This window comes from Suillus subalutaceus, assembly GCF_016647625.1.
Source record: "Suillus subalutaceus strain FC151 chromosome Unknown DFJ58scaffold_321, whole genome shotgun sequence".
NCBI lineage: Eukaryota > Fungi > Basidiomycota > Agaricomycetes > Boletales > Suillaceae > Suillus > Suillus subalutaceus.
In genome coordinates, this window is record NW_024540570.1 from 1 (window position 1) to 17190 (window position 17190).

General features: G+C 47.6%; 5 protein-coding genes across 5 annotated transcripts; 4 read left to right on the forward strand and 1 right to left on the reverse strand.

Annotated features, from left to right (window-relative positions):
* Positions 1-704: 704 nt before the first annotated feature.
* Positions 705-2449, forward strand: DFJ58DRAFT_750601 (uncharacterized protein; the record flags this gene model as incomplete). The annotated part of the gene is made up of 15 exons (XM_041387751.1): positions 705-755; positions 809-818; positions 868-887; positions 935-967; positions 1016-1112; positions 1172-1206; positions 1257-1284; positions 1340-1372; positions 1421-1494; positions 1550-1616; positions 1672-1749; positions 1800-1910; positions 1969-2009; positions 2062-2087; positions 2136-2449. 15 exons carry the CDS (start codon positions 705-707, stop codon positions 2287-2289), a joined length of 858 nt encoding a protein of 285 aa, XP_041235286.1. The 3' UTR covers positions 2290-2449.
* Positions 2450-3213: 764 nt separating this feature from the next.
* On the reverse strand, positions 3214-6311 carry DFJ58DRAFT_737072 (Zn-dependent exopeptidase; the record flags this gene model as incomplete). Its single annotated transcript, XM_041386896.1, has 11 exons — positions 3214-3344; positions 3396-3856; positions 3908-4017; positions 4069-4188; positions 4244-4503; positions 4559-4640; positions 4693-4829; positions 4880-4972; positions 5023-5389; positions 5443-5989; positions 6049-6311. The coding sequence occupies 11 exons, from the start codon at positions 6309-6311 to the stop codon at positions 3214-3216; spliced, it is 2571 nt and encodes an 856-aa protein (XP_041235287.1).
* A 4365-nt stretch (positions 6312-10676) lies between these two features.
* Positions 10677-11021, forward strand: DFJ58DRAFT_671694 (uncharacterized protein; the record flags this gene model as incomplete). Its single annotated transcript, XM_041382979.1, has 1 exon — positions 10677-11021. A coding segment is annotated over one exon (345 nt), but the record flags the coding sequence as incomplete, so codon positions are not given.
* An 11-nt stretch (positions 11022-11032) lies between these two features.
* Positions 11033-12378, forward strand: DFJ58DRAFT_737075 (uncharacterized protein; the record flags this gene model as incomplete). The annotated part of the gene is made up of 2 exons (XM_041386897.1): positions 11033-11857; positions 11908-12378. The coding sequence occupies 2 exons, from the start codon at positions 11033-11035 to the stop codon at positions 12376-12378; spliced, it is 1296 nt and encodes a 431-aa protein (XP_041235289.1).
* A 3428-nt stretch (positions 12379-15806) lies between these two features.
* Positions 15807-16448, forward strand: DFJ58DRAFT_671693 (uncharacterized protein; the record flags this gene model as incomplete). The annotated part of the gene is made up of 3 exons (XM_041382978.1): positions 15807-16009; positions 16030-16115; positions 16186-16448. Coding segments are annotated over 3 exons (552 nt in total), but the record flags the coding sequence as incomplete, so codon positions are not given.
* Positions 16449-17190: the final 742 nt, after the last annotated feature.

The following is a 17190-nucleotide window of genomic DNA, read 5'->3' on the forward strand; positions in this document are numbered from 1 at the left end:
CTGAGGTGGGGGAAACGGTGGCGCGTTAATGTTTGCATCTGACAAAACCAGCAGCTGGGCCTTGGCGGTTTTGCTGATGACGAGTTGCAGGTAAGCCACTGAAGGCAGTGCGGTGGCGTCTCATCATCATGTGCGTGAATGATAACTGTTTATCCAAGTCCTAGTACAGCCTTGACACGACTCGGAGCAGTCCTATGGCATCCTTACATTGCAGCAGATATAATTAGGGATGATAATATACTTATATGCCGATTACTATGAACATTCTTATTTATGTTTTGAATTGCAAATAGCTGGTGTACTTCAAGTTTCAAATCGCTCTTTACTCGACAATGCCAAACATTTCCATGTAACAGTGGTCAGCAGATTTACGTAGATCGTTGGCCAGGATGCTCTGCAATATATTGCTTTAGATTGCCTTCTCATATGTTCACCGTTTCCGTGATGTGAGTTCTGTCACATTCTGCCCAAGAGGTTCCAATACCATCTGCCTGGCAGTGTCAGTTCTGCCCACAACACTACAGCCTTCATTCACCCCTTGAGCGCTTGAGCGATGTCGATGATTGCTCTACTATTAATGAGCATCGGCATTCACACAACTTGAATAACGTGTAAACATCGTAACACAGCCGTCGGACTCGGATGCTTAAATGGTGTAATGCACAACAAAAAGTGTTGATCTGCTTTCTACGAACTTGAGCTTGATGAGTCACCCTACTGCTTTGTACGTCGACGCGGGCATTCAGGCATCTAAGGTGCGCAACAAGTCGAGCTCTAAACAACTTTGATTAACTCTTAATCCGTTCAGTACTTCAATGGTGCTGTTCTAATGCTTGTACGAATACCATGGCTGACTGAAATACCTAGTCGGAATGTTTGCTGTTTTAGTGAGTGTAATCGCTGACTTGTATGTGATGCTGACGTTCTTCCTTAGATTTTTGACTACTTCATTACCCTAGAGGCAGAGGTGCGTGTAGTACGTTGATCACCTACTTATTTAATGACCATCCCAAAGTCACAATGGGTCTGGCACCGCAAATGGACATTTGTGCGATTTATATTCACTGTATCACGATACTTGCCATTTTTCGGCATTGGGATGACATTCATCGGTGAGCTGCACGTGTTTCTAACTCGCTTTTTGCGACGATTCCTCATGACTGATGGATAGCTGCCCTTCGAACACAATACTATCCTGGTGAAAGCGTGAGTGATTGCACCCCTTCAATGTACAAATGTTCATAGCAACCGTGCAGTGTGTTAGATTCGGGCAAGCGTCAAACGGTTAGCATGCACAGCCTGTGGTACATTACTTTCTCATCCACCCCTTATTACGCAGTGTTGCATATCATCTGCATTCTAGCCGCAGAAGGTATGTCATGTCTTGAATGAGCTCCCGATGTTGATATTTTCCTTCTAGGCTTGCTAATAACGAGGATTTATGCTTCCTGGAAGAGTAAACGTCTACTGACATTCCTTTTGGTTTTTCCTGTCGTATGTTTTTCGTTCAGATTTCACCATAGAAGGCTTGGTGCTGAACTACTACTAGGTTTGTTTCGTGGTCTCTTACATCTTATCGGACACTACCTTATTTTTTGATTTCACGACCCCGATACGTTTGTGAAGTTGTCTTTGATTTTTATGACAATCATGCTCATGGAGGGCGAACAGCGGATCCGGCCAGCTGTCTTCTCTCGGGCTCGAGGAATAATGTCTTCGAGTACGCCGCTCTGTTACTCTATGAACTAGGTCAGTCGTCTCATCTCTCGAGAAGATTTTCGGACTCATGCATGAATCAGTCCTCTTGTGCTTGATGTTGTACATCAGATTCAGCAAGTACAGCAATCCCATCGGACCCCTCCAAGAAGCATATTTTAGCGACTCGCTGAGATACGTGATGTGCATCATGGGTAAGATGACTCTGTTCCCCCAAACTACCCGCGGGCTGACTTCCTACTATTTATCAAGCCATGTCTTCGGTCAGCATAATTTTGACCATGGTTCCTCCGGTGCGTTGCAGTACATCTAGCCAGCAATCCATGCGCTTATCGTTGGACACAGATCACGTGGGTTTCGATCACAGACTCGTGAGCACATCAACTTGCACGATCGCATCACCAACTGATCATGACCAGTCCGCAAGTCGTCATCCACAGTGTCCTAGCCTCTCGGATCCTTTTCAACCTACGAGCAAGTGAAAGACGATCGCAATTCCATGCGACATTGACGGATGTATCTGAGATGCAATTTGGAAGAGGCCGATTTTCGACACCGGTATTTGACGTTTAATCAAGGTTATGCACGCAGTGCGGGGCTGGTCTTACTGTGTGTGTATTTCATGTCACATTCTAATTGTACTTACGAATTGCGATGTCTGCTTGTCTACTCGGGCCCATTACTAACGGCGTTTCTGATTTATTTACCCAATTTTCAGATTTGTAGTCGCTCAAGTCCAGTCCGAAAACCGCAACTTTGGGGTCCTGGAGGCTGCGAAGTCTCAACGGAATTAGAGATGTGGTGCTACTCGAAATCCGACGTCAGCATTAATTGAGCACTTGGCTTGGAATCACGAACATCGAACAGATGTCAATATCAGTCTCAGCTACAGCGCGTTCGCCTTCAAAATTAGGAGCCATTGAGGGACCTGGAAGTGAAGGCCCTCGACGCCGCATATATCTCAAGTGTTGTTTCTGTAATCATACTCACGGGGTCGAGCAACAAGAATTACCGTATCGTAAAAGAATATGCCAGTGGATATCCCGTCATCCAACTGCAACATGTTGGAAGACCTATCGCGTCCGAGATGTGTAACAGACTGGGCCGGACAGCGCAAGAAAAGCCAAAAACGTAGCTGACGTGAGTCGTTTCATCTTGTGCAGAAGAAATCGTAAGGAAGGTCCTGCATAGCGATGCTATGTAAGTATGTAATGCAGCTAGGTTCTGGTGATGAAACTAGCAGAAACCTCAATGATCCGAATTTTACGCGTCGACAGAGGATGCTCTTTGCGCGCGATTTTGCATCTCAAATGTACGTGCCGCTCCATCATTCTGACTGGTTGACGAGGCTGAGAATCATGTATGCACCTTCGATTGCCGCTACCAGTTCGCTCGAATTCACTAGACCGACGCTGAACAGTGTCTCAGAAAGCAGGTTCATATTGAGCTTCGTGTTCGCTGGCCTGGAGGCCTACAAGCGGTAGTATACTTTGTGTTTTAGACCTCAAGGAAGTCTGCGAGGTTCTCGATGAGTGCGGTCAGTCGAGCGGCCTCATACTCGGCGAGTTCGTGATCCTCGTCATAGACAATGGCTTCCGTTAGGCCTGGCAGTGTCGTTGGCGCATACCCTGTTTGAAATCATTAGTTAGACTGCTCAGCAGTACCGCAGAGAGGCTTACCGAGGTGTTTCCCGGGAGCAACGCCCAAATGTCTGTACCATTCCCTATCCTTAATGCCATCCTCAGAGAGAAATCCGCGTTCAAACGCCACGAGTTTTTGATTGGCGATTCTGACCCTCTTAGCGGCGCGTATGAATTCACACAACGGGCCCTTGCCGCGCGACTTGCAGATATCCGTTTCTGAGAAACTGGACTCTGTTACAGACGACATCCATTTGAGCGCATCAAACCTCAAGTCATGGACCTCCTGGGCACCAATACCGAGATGCTCCTTGATCCATCGGATGATCCGCCTGCCGACGCGAACACGATCGACTTTCTTCAAAGCCTTATGGAGAGCTTTCTCGGCGGCAGCTTTCTCCTCGTCAAGCTTAAAGCTTGCGTCCTGCAACTTTGCAATGGCCCTCCTGAGAGGGAACAGATCCGGCAGAATCTCCTCACGGTAAGCGGAATCGATGACGCTGGAAAGGATTAGCAAGGCATATAATGCGACTTCGTTTGCTGACACTTACGTGTCGACGTAGGAGTCAAGCTCAAGCGCATACTGAGTGGTATTCAAAGGGAGGATTATGGAATCTGTGAGACGCAATGTCAACAGACCCAAATTCTGCGCGACAGCAACCTAGTCACAGGTGAGATTGGCGAACACGAGGATGAGTGTGTGACAACAAACATGCTTGTAGAAACCAGGGTCTGCGTACACTTCTTGCCACATCTGCGAGTCATAGATAGAGTGGTAGTGGTATGGCGCGTCTGTCGGAGTATTACCGAAGCCCTGGTCGGAGCTGGCAACCTACAATCACATAATGAGTTGAATGCCCGGCAGGAGTATAAGTTAAGAGACGAACGCCAAGTCTCTGCAGGAAGACTGTATAATCACTTCCTGATCCCAGTGGGCCAATCTGTGGTTCATTTGAGATCTTTTTATCCCACATGCGAGCAAATTCGGCATCCACAGGGCCTCCGTAAGGACCAACGTCAAAATGGGCATCCCACAGGGTCTTTTCTGCATCAGTAGGGTGAGGGACGTCTTGGGCGGAACGCTGGATGAGGTGTGCGAGAGAAGGGGAAGCAGAAGTGTGCCAGCGAGAACCAGAAACCGAAACGTCTGTCACCGACTTTAAGCAGGTAGCACATACATGATAAACGGACGAACAACATACCGACATTGACGTAAGAGACCACATGCTCCTGGATCCAGTCGGCAAAATCCTCGCCCCACTCAGTGCTTCCAATGAGACCGTACTGTGGCAGTTATGGATAAGGAGAGCTACTAACAACGACTGATCGCACTGACCTCCTCAGCATCCCAGCTGGCAATGACAATTGTACGCAGTGGTTTCCATCCACGCTTGTAAAGAGCCCCAAGTCCGCGAACAACTTCATGAAGAGAGACAGTGCCGGATGTGGGATCCGCAGCGCCCATAACCCAAGCTACGTCGAAGTATGAGATACATACTAGACAGCAAGATTGCACAACTGACCATCACGATGGCACCCAAGGAGAACGACTTCGTCTTTGATATGGCCAGGAATTGCAGCCATAGTGTTCCAGATAGGTGTGACCTTGGCATCCACTGCGCGACCATGCTTAGCGACGATATAACTGGTTAATGCAAATATTTACCATCATTAACCATCCTGACTTTTCTGCTTCCAACTCTCCCATTCAACTTGGTACCCTCAGGGACACCACCGAGCTCCTCCTCAAAAAGAAGTTTAGCATTGGCCCAGGAAAGTGGCAAGCTTGGAATATTTGGAATGTTAGTTGCCTCAACGCGAGTTGCATTCTCATATGCGGGGTAGCCTGGCGTGGTGGGGTCACCTGCGTAGATTGAGAGGTACATAACTGAGCCACGTTGGATGGATGTAGGATTTCTGGCAGGACCAGCAGGGTACGGCTCATATCCGTTCTCCACGGTGACACTCCCGTCGTCTCGAGGGTCAGAGTAAATCAGGACACCAACTGCTCCACGCTCTGCTGCGCCTTGCACCTTATTGTCTGACATCAGCAATCTGTTGTGCCATTGGATACCACGCAGCTCACCTTAAGACCACGGAAATTAGCACCATAGCGAGCCAGAATGATCTTGCCTGTGAGGTCAACTCCAGCGTCAACGAGCTTGTTATAGTCATCATGGGTCCCGTAGTTGGCGTACACCAGTTGACCGATACCCTCTCCAGCGGCGCTGAAACCATGGAAGGGTGGAACGGCATTCCTATACTCAGCAGCGGTCTCGTCACGAGGGTCACCATCCTCAAGCAGGTCGGCTTTCCAGATGGGCTTGTCACTCTCGCCGAGCAGTTCCACAACCATGCCATCCGCATTCCCTGTGTTCATAACTGGGTAATAGATATCAACCCATGCGGCTGGTTTGCTAAGCTTAGATGATGTGCTGAGAGTTGCCTCGCGGGACTCAGGGGAGCCTGCCGAGTAGATGGGCTCGGTAGCAGGCGTAGGGATACCAAACTCGGAGTGGAAGAGGGCAAGGATCTCCTTTGCGTCCTGGAAGTCTTCCACTGCGCCAGCCAAATGTGGGTGTGTGGCATAATCGCGCGAGGCTGCGAGCGCAGAATCCGTGGATGGAACGGCACTACAGACCACCATGAACTAAGACCCGGATCGACAGCACACCATGAGGTTCGTACTCACAGATAGCCCTCCTCGATACGCTTTATGTAATTGTCATAGGATCCAGAGTACTTGTCTTTCTTCAAACCAACAAAGCAGGAGATAGAGTGAGCGTTGTAGAGTAGGGAAAAGATAAGGGCAGAGCTTCCAAGAACCAGGAGCTTGCGGAAGACAGACCCCCTTGAATGCCTGCGTGCTTGAACTAGACCTGGAGGGTGCGGAAGCAGCTCCTTTGAAGACTGATAGAAACCTGTCCTCTCCGAGTCACTTTTCTCTGTATTCATCCTGGAGATGGATGAAAGGACGTGAGAGATTCAGAATACTTGTATGTGCATAAAGAATATATGCGGGCTACCGGCGTGACGCCGATTCACATAGTGTATGATCATGAGGCCTTGGGGCTTGTCCGAGTCACGGGCTCTTCCACTGGCAGAAATTCCTATCGGAGCCTGGCTAATACAAATTAGTAAATTTCAAAAGGAATTATCGTGATAATGCTGTGCGCGTGCATCAATTACACTTATACCGTATAACTAGAACCCCAATATTTGTTGTTTCCTGGAACGTCGCAGCAAATAGCACAGCGGTCGCAGCAGTCGCAGCAGTAGCGCAGCATTTTCCTGGTTCTCGACTCCCACGATAAGTGACCTAAGTAATACGACTAGGCCTTTATCGAGTGTGACGGCACTGGGCAGGTAAAAGTTTAGTTAGACTTTGGATGGCGGCATAAATAGAACATTAACTTTAATAACCAGATACCAGTCTGGTTTGATTGGGAGAAATCCTAAGGGGATTTTACACGAGTTGGATTAAATACTCAGTGGGTACTCTAATGCCCGTGATAAACTAAAGTTACTAAACAGAATACTGAAACCACTGCCAGGAAGCTTTCAAGACGTTCGTGCTTTCGGTTCTATGCACATGTCGACCTTTGGTGCCTGATATGATCGGTTCCCGAGGTCGCTCCTCGATCAAGGCGACTGCGGCCACATCGAGATTCCACAGTCGCGCTGTCACAGGTTTATCAGTCCGATGTACTCGCAAAGAAGACAGTCGTTAGATCTGACTAGTGACCCCATCTACTGGCTAGGTACCAAGTACTGGCAGTGTCGAATATCCGAGCCATACGACGTGGAGGTAAGCTTTTTTATCATCCGATGCGATGATTTGTCACGCGGCCACTGTCAAGAGCTGAATCTTTTACTTGTTTTTGCATCCCAGGTCTTGCTGTATTCTCGTTGTATCCGTCCATCACAAAGTTGTTAAGCCGGGCGAGTACATCGCTGTGAACACAGACGTATCCTTCGTCAGTCTTGATTGGACCAAGGACGCATTCACCGTCCTGGACGTCCACATTCTTGCTGTCCAGTTAAAGGAATCAGGATCCACTTAGCACTCGCTCACCATCAGCACCCCACTGGCAGCACAGTGACTCCACATGCCAAGTGTTTCCGACCCATTTGATGATGACCTTACCCGTCTCACGGCTCACAACCTCACTGTCCCATAATCACTTCCGCTCGCAATAGTGAACGGTTTCCCAATATTATTGTCATCACTTTGCAGCCTCATCCCTCTCGTTCTTCCAATTGTCGCCTATTTGTGCGTCACTCTCCAAGTCCCATATTTGTAGTGAGGAACGGGTAATGATGCGCCGTCCAACAGGCAGGCGTACAGCACATTGTACCCGGTCAGTATGGCCCCACATCATCTGGCATGGCACCACTGGTGGCATCTGTTGCATGGTCGGAGTCCCAGCTCATAAAAATGGTGGACCACGTATGACCTTTGGACTAGTTGAACAAGTTAATCGACAAGAAAATGTGAGCCGACAGGCTTATCTTCTTTGGCTTTAGAGATCCTGACTCACAGATTTTTTCACTCACGATAAGCACTATTCAGGCGAATTCAGCACTCCAGTCACCAGCGAGAGGCACAGACCGCAAGTCGAGCCTATGGATATTCGGTTTTGAGAGTCGAGGAAGTTACATAGTACAAGCCTGTTCATACAAGTTGTTTAAGGTGCGTCCAATTATGACACCTTGTGTTCCTTTCAGCAGGCAAATTTTTGACACAAACGGCAACAAGTTCATTGTTTCTGTCACTCCCCTCCCTTTGATGTTCTAAGTTTCTTGCCACTCGATCAACGCTCCATACTGCACCCTTTGACTGTGATTCGATGTATATAAATCCGCATGGCTGCCATCTCTGATCGATGTAATCGAATTATTCCTAAGCATTCTGACATTTGCACCGAGTTCAAAGGTTTCACATTTGAGTCTGGTCAATCTCATTCTATTCATAGGTGAACAATATTGATACGGTTTCTACCAAACTTATTGCCTAGGTACGAATTCACTACGTTTATCGTTGCGCATTTCGTAATTAACTTATGCACCTCAGCCATAACCACTTGCTCCGACTCAACCACCACTCGATGGACAGCCATATAGTTGCACCTTGCCCATACCCCATCTTGGACGAGTTCTTGGAGGATGTGCAGACCATGCCACCTACTGTAGACGCAGGCCCTATGGTTCTGGAAACACAGGGCGTTGCTACACCTGACAGTTCCGATGACAATGACGTCGGCGAGAACAAAAAGTTACCCCAACAGTATCTGGAGACCATCTTGAGCACAAGGTATGGCATGAAGCCTTGCTCGCAGTCAATTTTGGAGTCTCTGCCGAGCTATAAGGGTATGCATGATGGAATTGCTACCCACCGTCGATGAAGTGCGCAGGTATATGGCAGAGCGTGATGTCCAATTACAAGATGAAGACCACGCCACATCTATTCGGTGGATCTTTTTGCATGTGGAGGAGAGCATCCCCTTACCCCCCGAACTATGGGACCTGCATGACTCCAATGTCTCTCTGAAGAAAGCCCTATATGCCTTCAGATTCATCTATGAAGCCAAATTCAGTCCACCTGTCTACCGCATCATCCCCTTAAATGAACGTTGGACCAGGGGTTCCAAGGCATAGACTAAGAGGCAGTCTCTCAAGCGATAGTAGACTCATAGCCCAGAGGCAGCCCTTCGGCGATTTCCTTAGCTTAGTCAGCCACTGACTTACGCAGTCAGCTCTGTTTGTAGAGTAGCATCGCAACACCTATCCTCATAGAGTCTGCTTTCTTCTGCGTCTGCCCATCCAACGTGGTGAACAGAGCAAATCCGAATCAACCCAGTTTCGCATTAGAGTTCAACGTTGATTATAGTCATAGCACGCAGCATCAGTCTAGAACATTTTTATCAGAATTAGGAAGACTTCGGAACAAGAACGAACCATTTACAGAAAACAGCAATCATATTACGTCGCACCACGCGTTAAAAGCCTGCACGTATTACAAGAAAAGGGCTGAGTCTACCTTACTTTTTTATGTGTATATTTTGATGCCTAGCACTGATAGTTTGAGACCCAGAACAACAACAGGACAAGCGGTGACCAACGTACGTTTAAAAACGAATTGGTCAGACTGGTCAATGGAAACATCGACCGCTTCCTCCCCACTTGACACACCAGAGCCATCCTCACACAACACACCAAACCGCTCGAGAAGTTCATCACTAACTAGCCTTGAAGAGGAAGAAGAGCAGGTCCCCTTCCCAGAACTAGAAGTCCCAGAGCTAGATTTCCAGTTACCATCGCTCAGACTTCAACCATTGCAACGTCATGCAAAGAAGGAACCACTCACATCCATTTCCATGGCACCAGATTATGATTTAGCCAGATTCTTCGCACTGGCGCAAATCAAGAGAGCCATGCCCACAGAAACCCTGCAGATATTCCATGGCGATGGAAGAGCATCAGAAAACCCGGCCGACTTTCTGAAATCGTTCAACCGAGCAGTGCGCCAACAAGCGATAGCACAAAGCAATGATAAAATAGACGCATTTGGAGATTACCTTGGAACTAGCGTGCAAGCAGAAAAGTGGTTCAAAGCCCTCGCCTCCACAGACAAAGCCACGTGGACGGCATTTGTAACAGCATTCGAGAAGCATTGGCCACCGGTTACAATAGAGAAAAAACGAAAGCAGAATATGAGAAGGAGCTGTTAGAACATGTTTTGGCGAGTGGAGAAGTAGGGAAGAAGACAATGCTATATGACAGGGAGTGTTGGACGCACATAGCATGGGCCGCAAAGACCTTACAGCTAGCCACAGATGCAGGTATTGACCAAAGCACGTCCATGATCTGGCAGGTACGAAGCAAACTGCCAGATGTTGTAAAGGACTTGCTCAAGGACGAAGAATACACGAAGTGGGAAGAATTCACGAAGGCAGTGACAGAGTTGAAAGGGAGCAGGCTCGTAGAAAAGCAGGAGCAATCTATCAAGCAGTCCCAGGAACTCAAAGCGCTACGGGCAGATCTAGCTCAAATTCAAACGCGAACACCAGCACAAAACCCGATCGTGACACTTCAGAACCAATTTAACAAAATGTCACTCAATTCATCAGCTTCGCCATCAGCATCCATGACCAGCAACACATACGCCCGAGTACCAGCAACACACAATAATCAGACCCCGCAATCCATGTATAGCCGTCAGCCAACAGCATCACAACAACCAATCATGATAACAGAAGAGAGACGAAAACCTTAGTCAGGCAGCTGATTCAAGCGCTACCACATCACGCGGACAACGCAGCACAATTAGCACAGTGGAATGCGAAATGGGGAGAAGGCGCACGAGTCACGCAAGAAATGGGATACCCGTTGAAACCAGGTACAGCGGCTATTGCATCCAGTGAATGCTTTGCTTGTGGAACCCATGGGCATAACGGACGAAACTGCCCGTTACCATCGGACCACACAGAACGTTTAACACGCAGAGAATCAGCATGGAGAGCGATCACGAGCAAGGTGCTAGGCGCATACAACAGAGCAACAGCAACACCAATCTCGCTCGTTATGAACAGCAAGTATGAGGAGACGCAAGCCTGGATTGAAGAAATCCCAGAACAGCAGGGAAAAGTGGATGGGTCGACGTAGAACAGAGCGATATGTCAGCCCGGAACATCGAAAGTACCCAAGCTGGAGCCAAGGTCCTCGCATGCGAAGAGGCAATGTGCGAGGACAAAAACAGGACCATTAGCCCCAAAGTCTCTGCTGAATGTGTAACTAGGAACCCCACATGTACCACCAAATCTCACAATGAAATCGAGATCATTGATCTGTATTTGGTCGGACATCCACACATCACAAGAACGCAGTTAGAGAAGGGCGAAGCGATCCCGTTTATTCACCAGATAGAGCTAGAGGGTCCCCAAGGAGAGTTAGTCAGAGTTAGAGTGTTGTTTGACAACGGCGCCATGGTTAGTGCAATGTGCACATCAATCTTCGAGAAGGTCAAACATAGACTTCACGAATGGAGCAGATCGGACAGGCAACTAAGAATGGCGAACGGAACTATCATCAAAGCAGTCACTAGGTGGACAGGAACAGTCCGAATCAAGGGCGTTAAAGCACGGAGCACGTTTGAAGTCTTCGACAGCGGGGGAAGCTGGGGCTTCCTATTTGGAAAGCCAATGCTTCAAGCATTCGCAGCAGTCCATGAATACACGCCAGACACCATCACGATAGCAGACAAAACACAGATGGCTTTGCTAAGCAACCAAATAGCGGACCAACGGATGCTACAAAGAGAAAACAAAGTTAATCTAACGCTAGATGAAAAACAACAACGAACAATAGCCAAACAAAAAAAACGAATGAGCATCAGAAAACAACACAAAACCATCAGAAATCCCCATGGGTCAGTGGAGGCCTACGAAGCAATACGGCAGATGAGAGGAGACAATCAGAACACAAGAGAACAAAGTGGGGAAGTGAGAAACTCCCCTCAAGGGAAGTCACAAGAGCCCTATCGCCGCTACAGCAAACACACATTGACACAAGTGTTTTGACAGAGCAAGCAACAGATGTCAATGTGTTAATCACACAAGAAGCATCAGAGAACGAAGAAGAACAACTGCTAGGAGAGATCCCGGAATTAGAACCAGCAATGAATGACCCATCGATATACACACGTCAGACGGACCCTTTCAACCCAGCGAGAGTCAAAGAAGTTTTACGGCAAATCAAGTTCGGGGACAATTTATCAGTAGAAGAAAGGGAAGAGCTGGAAAGATTCATAACGAAGAACGCAGACTGCTTTGCGTTAGCACTGAAGGAGGTAATTCCAATCCCGGGGGTGTTACTAAATTTAAATGTCCCAGAGAACGCAATATTCAACTTACGGATGCACCAATGCCCATTAACGCCAGAACAATCGAAGTTCTACAACGAGCGAGCAAACGACATGTTAGCAGCAGGAATCATCGAACAAGCACCACCGGAGTTGATTTGATGCACCATGACGACAGTCATAGCACAAAGAGCACATGAAATGGGTGGCCTACCATGGGACGAGTTGAAACAACGAATCAACGACCAACACCGAGCAGCAGGGTTACGTCCAGCGTATGAACTACCACCCAGAGAAGTACCTATACCAATAGTCAGTGAAGCAACAGAACAGGGCCCAAAGAAATGGAGGATTTGTCAAAATTTTGCACAACTCAACAAGGTAACAGAGGTCGTATCGTGCCACAAGGTGACATACTATCAAAACAGCAGAGGTTAAGTGGTCAGTGTTACATTTCGATCTTCGATTTTGCAGCAGGATACTACGCAATAGAAGTACCGGAAAAGTGGTGCCCGTACCTAGCATTCTACATTGAAGGACGGGGATACTTCTGGTATCGAAGAATGCCAATGGGGATCACAGGAGCGCCAACAGCGTTCTGTGACGCATTAGCAGAGCGACTACACAATTTTTTAATAACGCACTATATGGAGTTGTTTATGGATGACGGAGGATGCGCAGCGAGTACATTTCAAAAGATGATAGAAAAACTAACGGTTTTATTTCAGCGCTTCCAAGAATGCAAATTTTCAATAGCACCTAGCAAGACGAAGCTGTGTATGTCAGAGACGGAATTCACGGGAGGAACAATAGGACGAGACGGGGTCAAACCAGACTTAACGAAGCTAACAGCGATTGTAGACTGGCGACAACCACAAGACGCGCAAAATTTAGCATTGTTTCTGGGTCTCACAGGATTTTACCATACACAAAACGAGAAGGCCCATTGCGAAACCTGTTACTCAAAGTACCAGTGGACAGTACTATGTCAAAAGCAGCATATAGACGAATCATGAGCAATTTCAAGCTGAGTACCATATGGACACAAGAACATACTAAATCATTCCTAGATCTAAAAACAGCAATCACGTCAAGACCAGTACTCCAAGCGCCAAGATACGATGGGTCGCACTTTGTAGTAACGTCCGACGGATGTATTGAAGGTTTCGCCGCAGTCCTATCGCAAAGAGTCAAGACGCAAACAACCACAGGAAGATGGATAGAGCGCTTACATCCACTAGGTTTTGCATCAAAAAGAACATCAGCAATGGAAAAAAGTACAAATCATACCTGCTAGAGTTTGCGGCACTCAAGTTTGAACTGGACAAATTCTCGAGCATCATATGGGGTTTCCCGGTAGAAATCGAGACGGATTGCAGTGCGATGAAAAGTACACTACTCAACCCGCACCTGAACGTAGCGCATGCAAGATGGAGAGAAGGAATATTAGCATACCACATAGTGGATATAAGGCACGTACCCGGAAAGTTGAATGTCGTAGCTGACGGTATTAGTCAAAAGTGGGAAAACACACCACCAGAACCAGGAGACGGAAGTGAGTGGACGGTAAGTGAAGACTGGGAAGCAAGAACGGGTCTAATCAATGACATCATGAACATCACGACGGTAAGCGCAGCAATAGATGCACTTTGCACAAGATTCGCGAATGAACCGGTGTTCAAGGAGGTCATAGAGGCCATCTACAACCTAGACCAGGCCACAGACATTAGAGAGAAGCGCCGAGCACGCCACAGAGCAGAACAATACATCATCGAGGATGAGAAACTCTGGAAACTGCGAGGAGGCACATCGACGAGAGCAAGAGCAAAGGTAGAGTGCATCACAAGAGAAGAAGCTAAAATATTAGCAGCGCAGGAACACGCAGAAGGAGGTCACTGGGGGCGAGACGCAATCAAGATCGCCCTGCTAGACCAAATATGCAGCCCCAAGCTAGACGTGTCAATTCTAGACGCTATCAGAGATTGTGCTAAGTGTAAAAATTTCGGTCCTACACACATACACTCACTCCTTGAACCAATAACCAGGCGACATCCATTTGAATTGTTAGTCGGAGATTATCTAACACTCCCGAAGGGAAAGAATGGATACAACACGCTCGGCATTTACCTAGACACATTCTCGCAACATGTCTGGGTATTCAAGTTCAAAGTATCAGGCAGCGCAAAGACAACAATCGAGAGCCTTAGCAGTATATTCAATGCATTCACGCCGCCAGAAACGTTTATGGCAGATGGAGGCAAACACTTCAAGAACGAAGCAGTGAGAACATTCTGCGAAGCAAGAAGATGCAAGCTACACACCGTCACGGCATACTCTCCGTGGATCAACGGCCTAGTAGAAGGGACGAATAAGCTCCTACTTCATGTACTGAAACGACTATGCACACCAAACATAGGAGAAGATCAAGAAACATCATGGGACACACTGCCTAAGTCATGGTCAGACCATCTAGACAATGCAGTTCACGCTCTCAATTATCGATTGCTACCAGCGCTAAAATTTTCCCCCAAGGAACTCCTTTTAGGTTTAGTAGTCAACACGTCAAAGACAAGCATAGAAGAGAGCACATCAGCAATACGCACCTCGGACATGCTAACGCAAGTCGCATACGTCGAGCAACAATGATTAGATGGTTACAACGAAGTAGTGAGACACGCAATCAAGAGAAAAGCAGCGGTCGATAAAAGGCTGTTACAGAGAGCACCGGGTGAGGTTATATTCAAGTCTGGTCAACTAGTTCAGGTTTATCGCAGCGATTTAGATTATACGTTCAAAGCGGAACAAAAGCCCGTACCAAAGTGGTCGGTCCCGCGTCGCATAAAAATGAAAATCGTCAATTCATACAAGCTCGAAACGCTCAAAGGAATCCCACTCAAGGGAGAGTTCAGCGCAAGACGGCTAAGAGTGTTCACTCCAAGAGAGGGAACACAACTAGGGAAAGAACAGAAAGAGTATGAGCGCAAGATCAAGGAGAGAGAAGACAACGGAGATACAGAAAGCACAACGGAAGAGAGTCGAAGACAGAACAAAGAGACAGAGAAAGAAACGGAAAAGCAGAGCGAAGACGAAGATGAAAGCGAAGAGGAAGATGAAGAAGAAGAAGATAGAGAGGATGAAGAATTAGAGTGATGAAGAAGGCGTCGAGGGCGGCGCCTGTCGTTTTTTAGGGGAGCGCATGGACCAGGGGTCCCAAGGCATAGACTAAGAGGCAGTCTCTCAAGCGATAGTAGACTCATAGCCCAGAGGCAGCCCTTCGGCGATTTCCTTAGCTTAGTCAGCCACTGACTTACGCAGTCAGCTCTGTCTGTAGAGTAGCATCGCAACACCTATCCTCATAGAGTCTGCTTTCTTCTGCGTCTGCCCTAGTCCAACGTGACCTCCGGCCATGGACTCTCATCGTCCCTCACGCCACGGCAGTCCTTCAGGTTGTTAGGAACAACTGGGGACCTTCATTGGAAGACCTCACCGGAGAATTGGTCAGTTTAGGGATCCCATTCTTCACACTAGGGCTATCCTCTAGTCCTCCTCAAAGACTACTCCGCCCTAAGACTGTATTTGTAGATTTCAGCAAACCATCTTCATTTCAGCCCGACGTACACATCTACAAAATTTACGAATCACGACGCGAAGATTTCCTTAGGAACCCCCACGCACGCGCTGCGCTTCTCAGAGGTGGCATCCTATGGCGGTTATGCAAAGCATCTTTTGAAGGACGTCTAGGCCTCGTCAACGGGCCGTCCTCAGATGTGAGAGTTTTCGGAGAGGCTAAACGGTTTCTCTCTCGTCCACCAGCGATGGAGGAACAACCTGGGCCGCTTGGGACGATACCCTTACCCATGATGAAGTGGACTTGATCTGTGGTGTATATTACGTTGCAGGTAAACCTCAAAATTTCGTATAAGAACACAGAACTCATTCTGACCTCTCGACTACCCTTTTCAATGAAAGATGGTGGACGAAACCAGTGGACGACGCTGTCCTGGTGGCCACGACCCAGTGTATTCGATAAATGCGGCCTGTGGACGGGCTACTGGAATGCTTCATGCGAGTTCTGGTTCCAGCGGCGTCTCGATCTAATTCGCTGCGGGGAAGCTAAACCGTTGAAGGCAAGAAAGTGGAAGAGCGCGTTGAGGTACTCTCAAAGCACGAAGCAACTCTGCGATCTCACGGAGGAGGCGAGCGCTCGGTTCATTGGTAAGGTTCTTGGCTAAGCCCGCTCGGTGATTATTGGTGCTTGTAGTTGATACGCGCAATGTATATTCGGTGACATAAATAAATCAAGGGACTTGCTGCCTACTACGATAATTACCTGATCGACGTAGTTATGCTTGCTCTGCGTATCTGTACGCGGCGTAAATATTGATTACACATTTGTAACTAGTAAGGCTGTCGTAGATTCATAATTGCTCTTCTGCGACAGTTGTACACATTGACTCTGAACCCATAGTCACCCCTGTATTCAAGTTTCTAATACCCAAACGGAAGACTGGTTTCTGCTCGAATGTAGTGCGAATCGATTTCCCACTAAAGAAGTTATCTAATTGATACTGAGTACCTCAACATGATAGCAGCGCCAAAATGCCAGTTGCCCAGGGTCGCTGACTTCAAACAAACAAAGCAGGACTATATATAATCGTAGAGCGCACAAGATATCTAACTAAAAAAATACTGCAGCCATTCTGTGACTAAATAACATCCATCTCATGAACCAGGCACCGATTTATGAATGAGACACAACAAATACATAAATGAACTACGCAACGGATGCATATCTTTCACGATCCTGAGGCTCCATCGTCTTGTTGCGATGTATTCCGTTGCTTGACCATACGATTCAGATCTTCGTACAGGCCCTGCATAGACGACAGTGCAGCATCAATTGCACCCTGAACTATACCACCATCCACAAGCATCACTTGTCTCTCCTGCAAACTCAACGAAGCACGATGCACC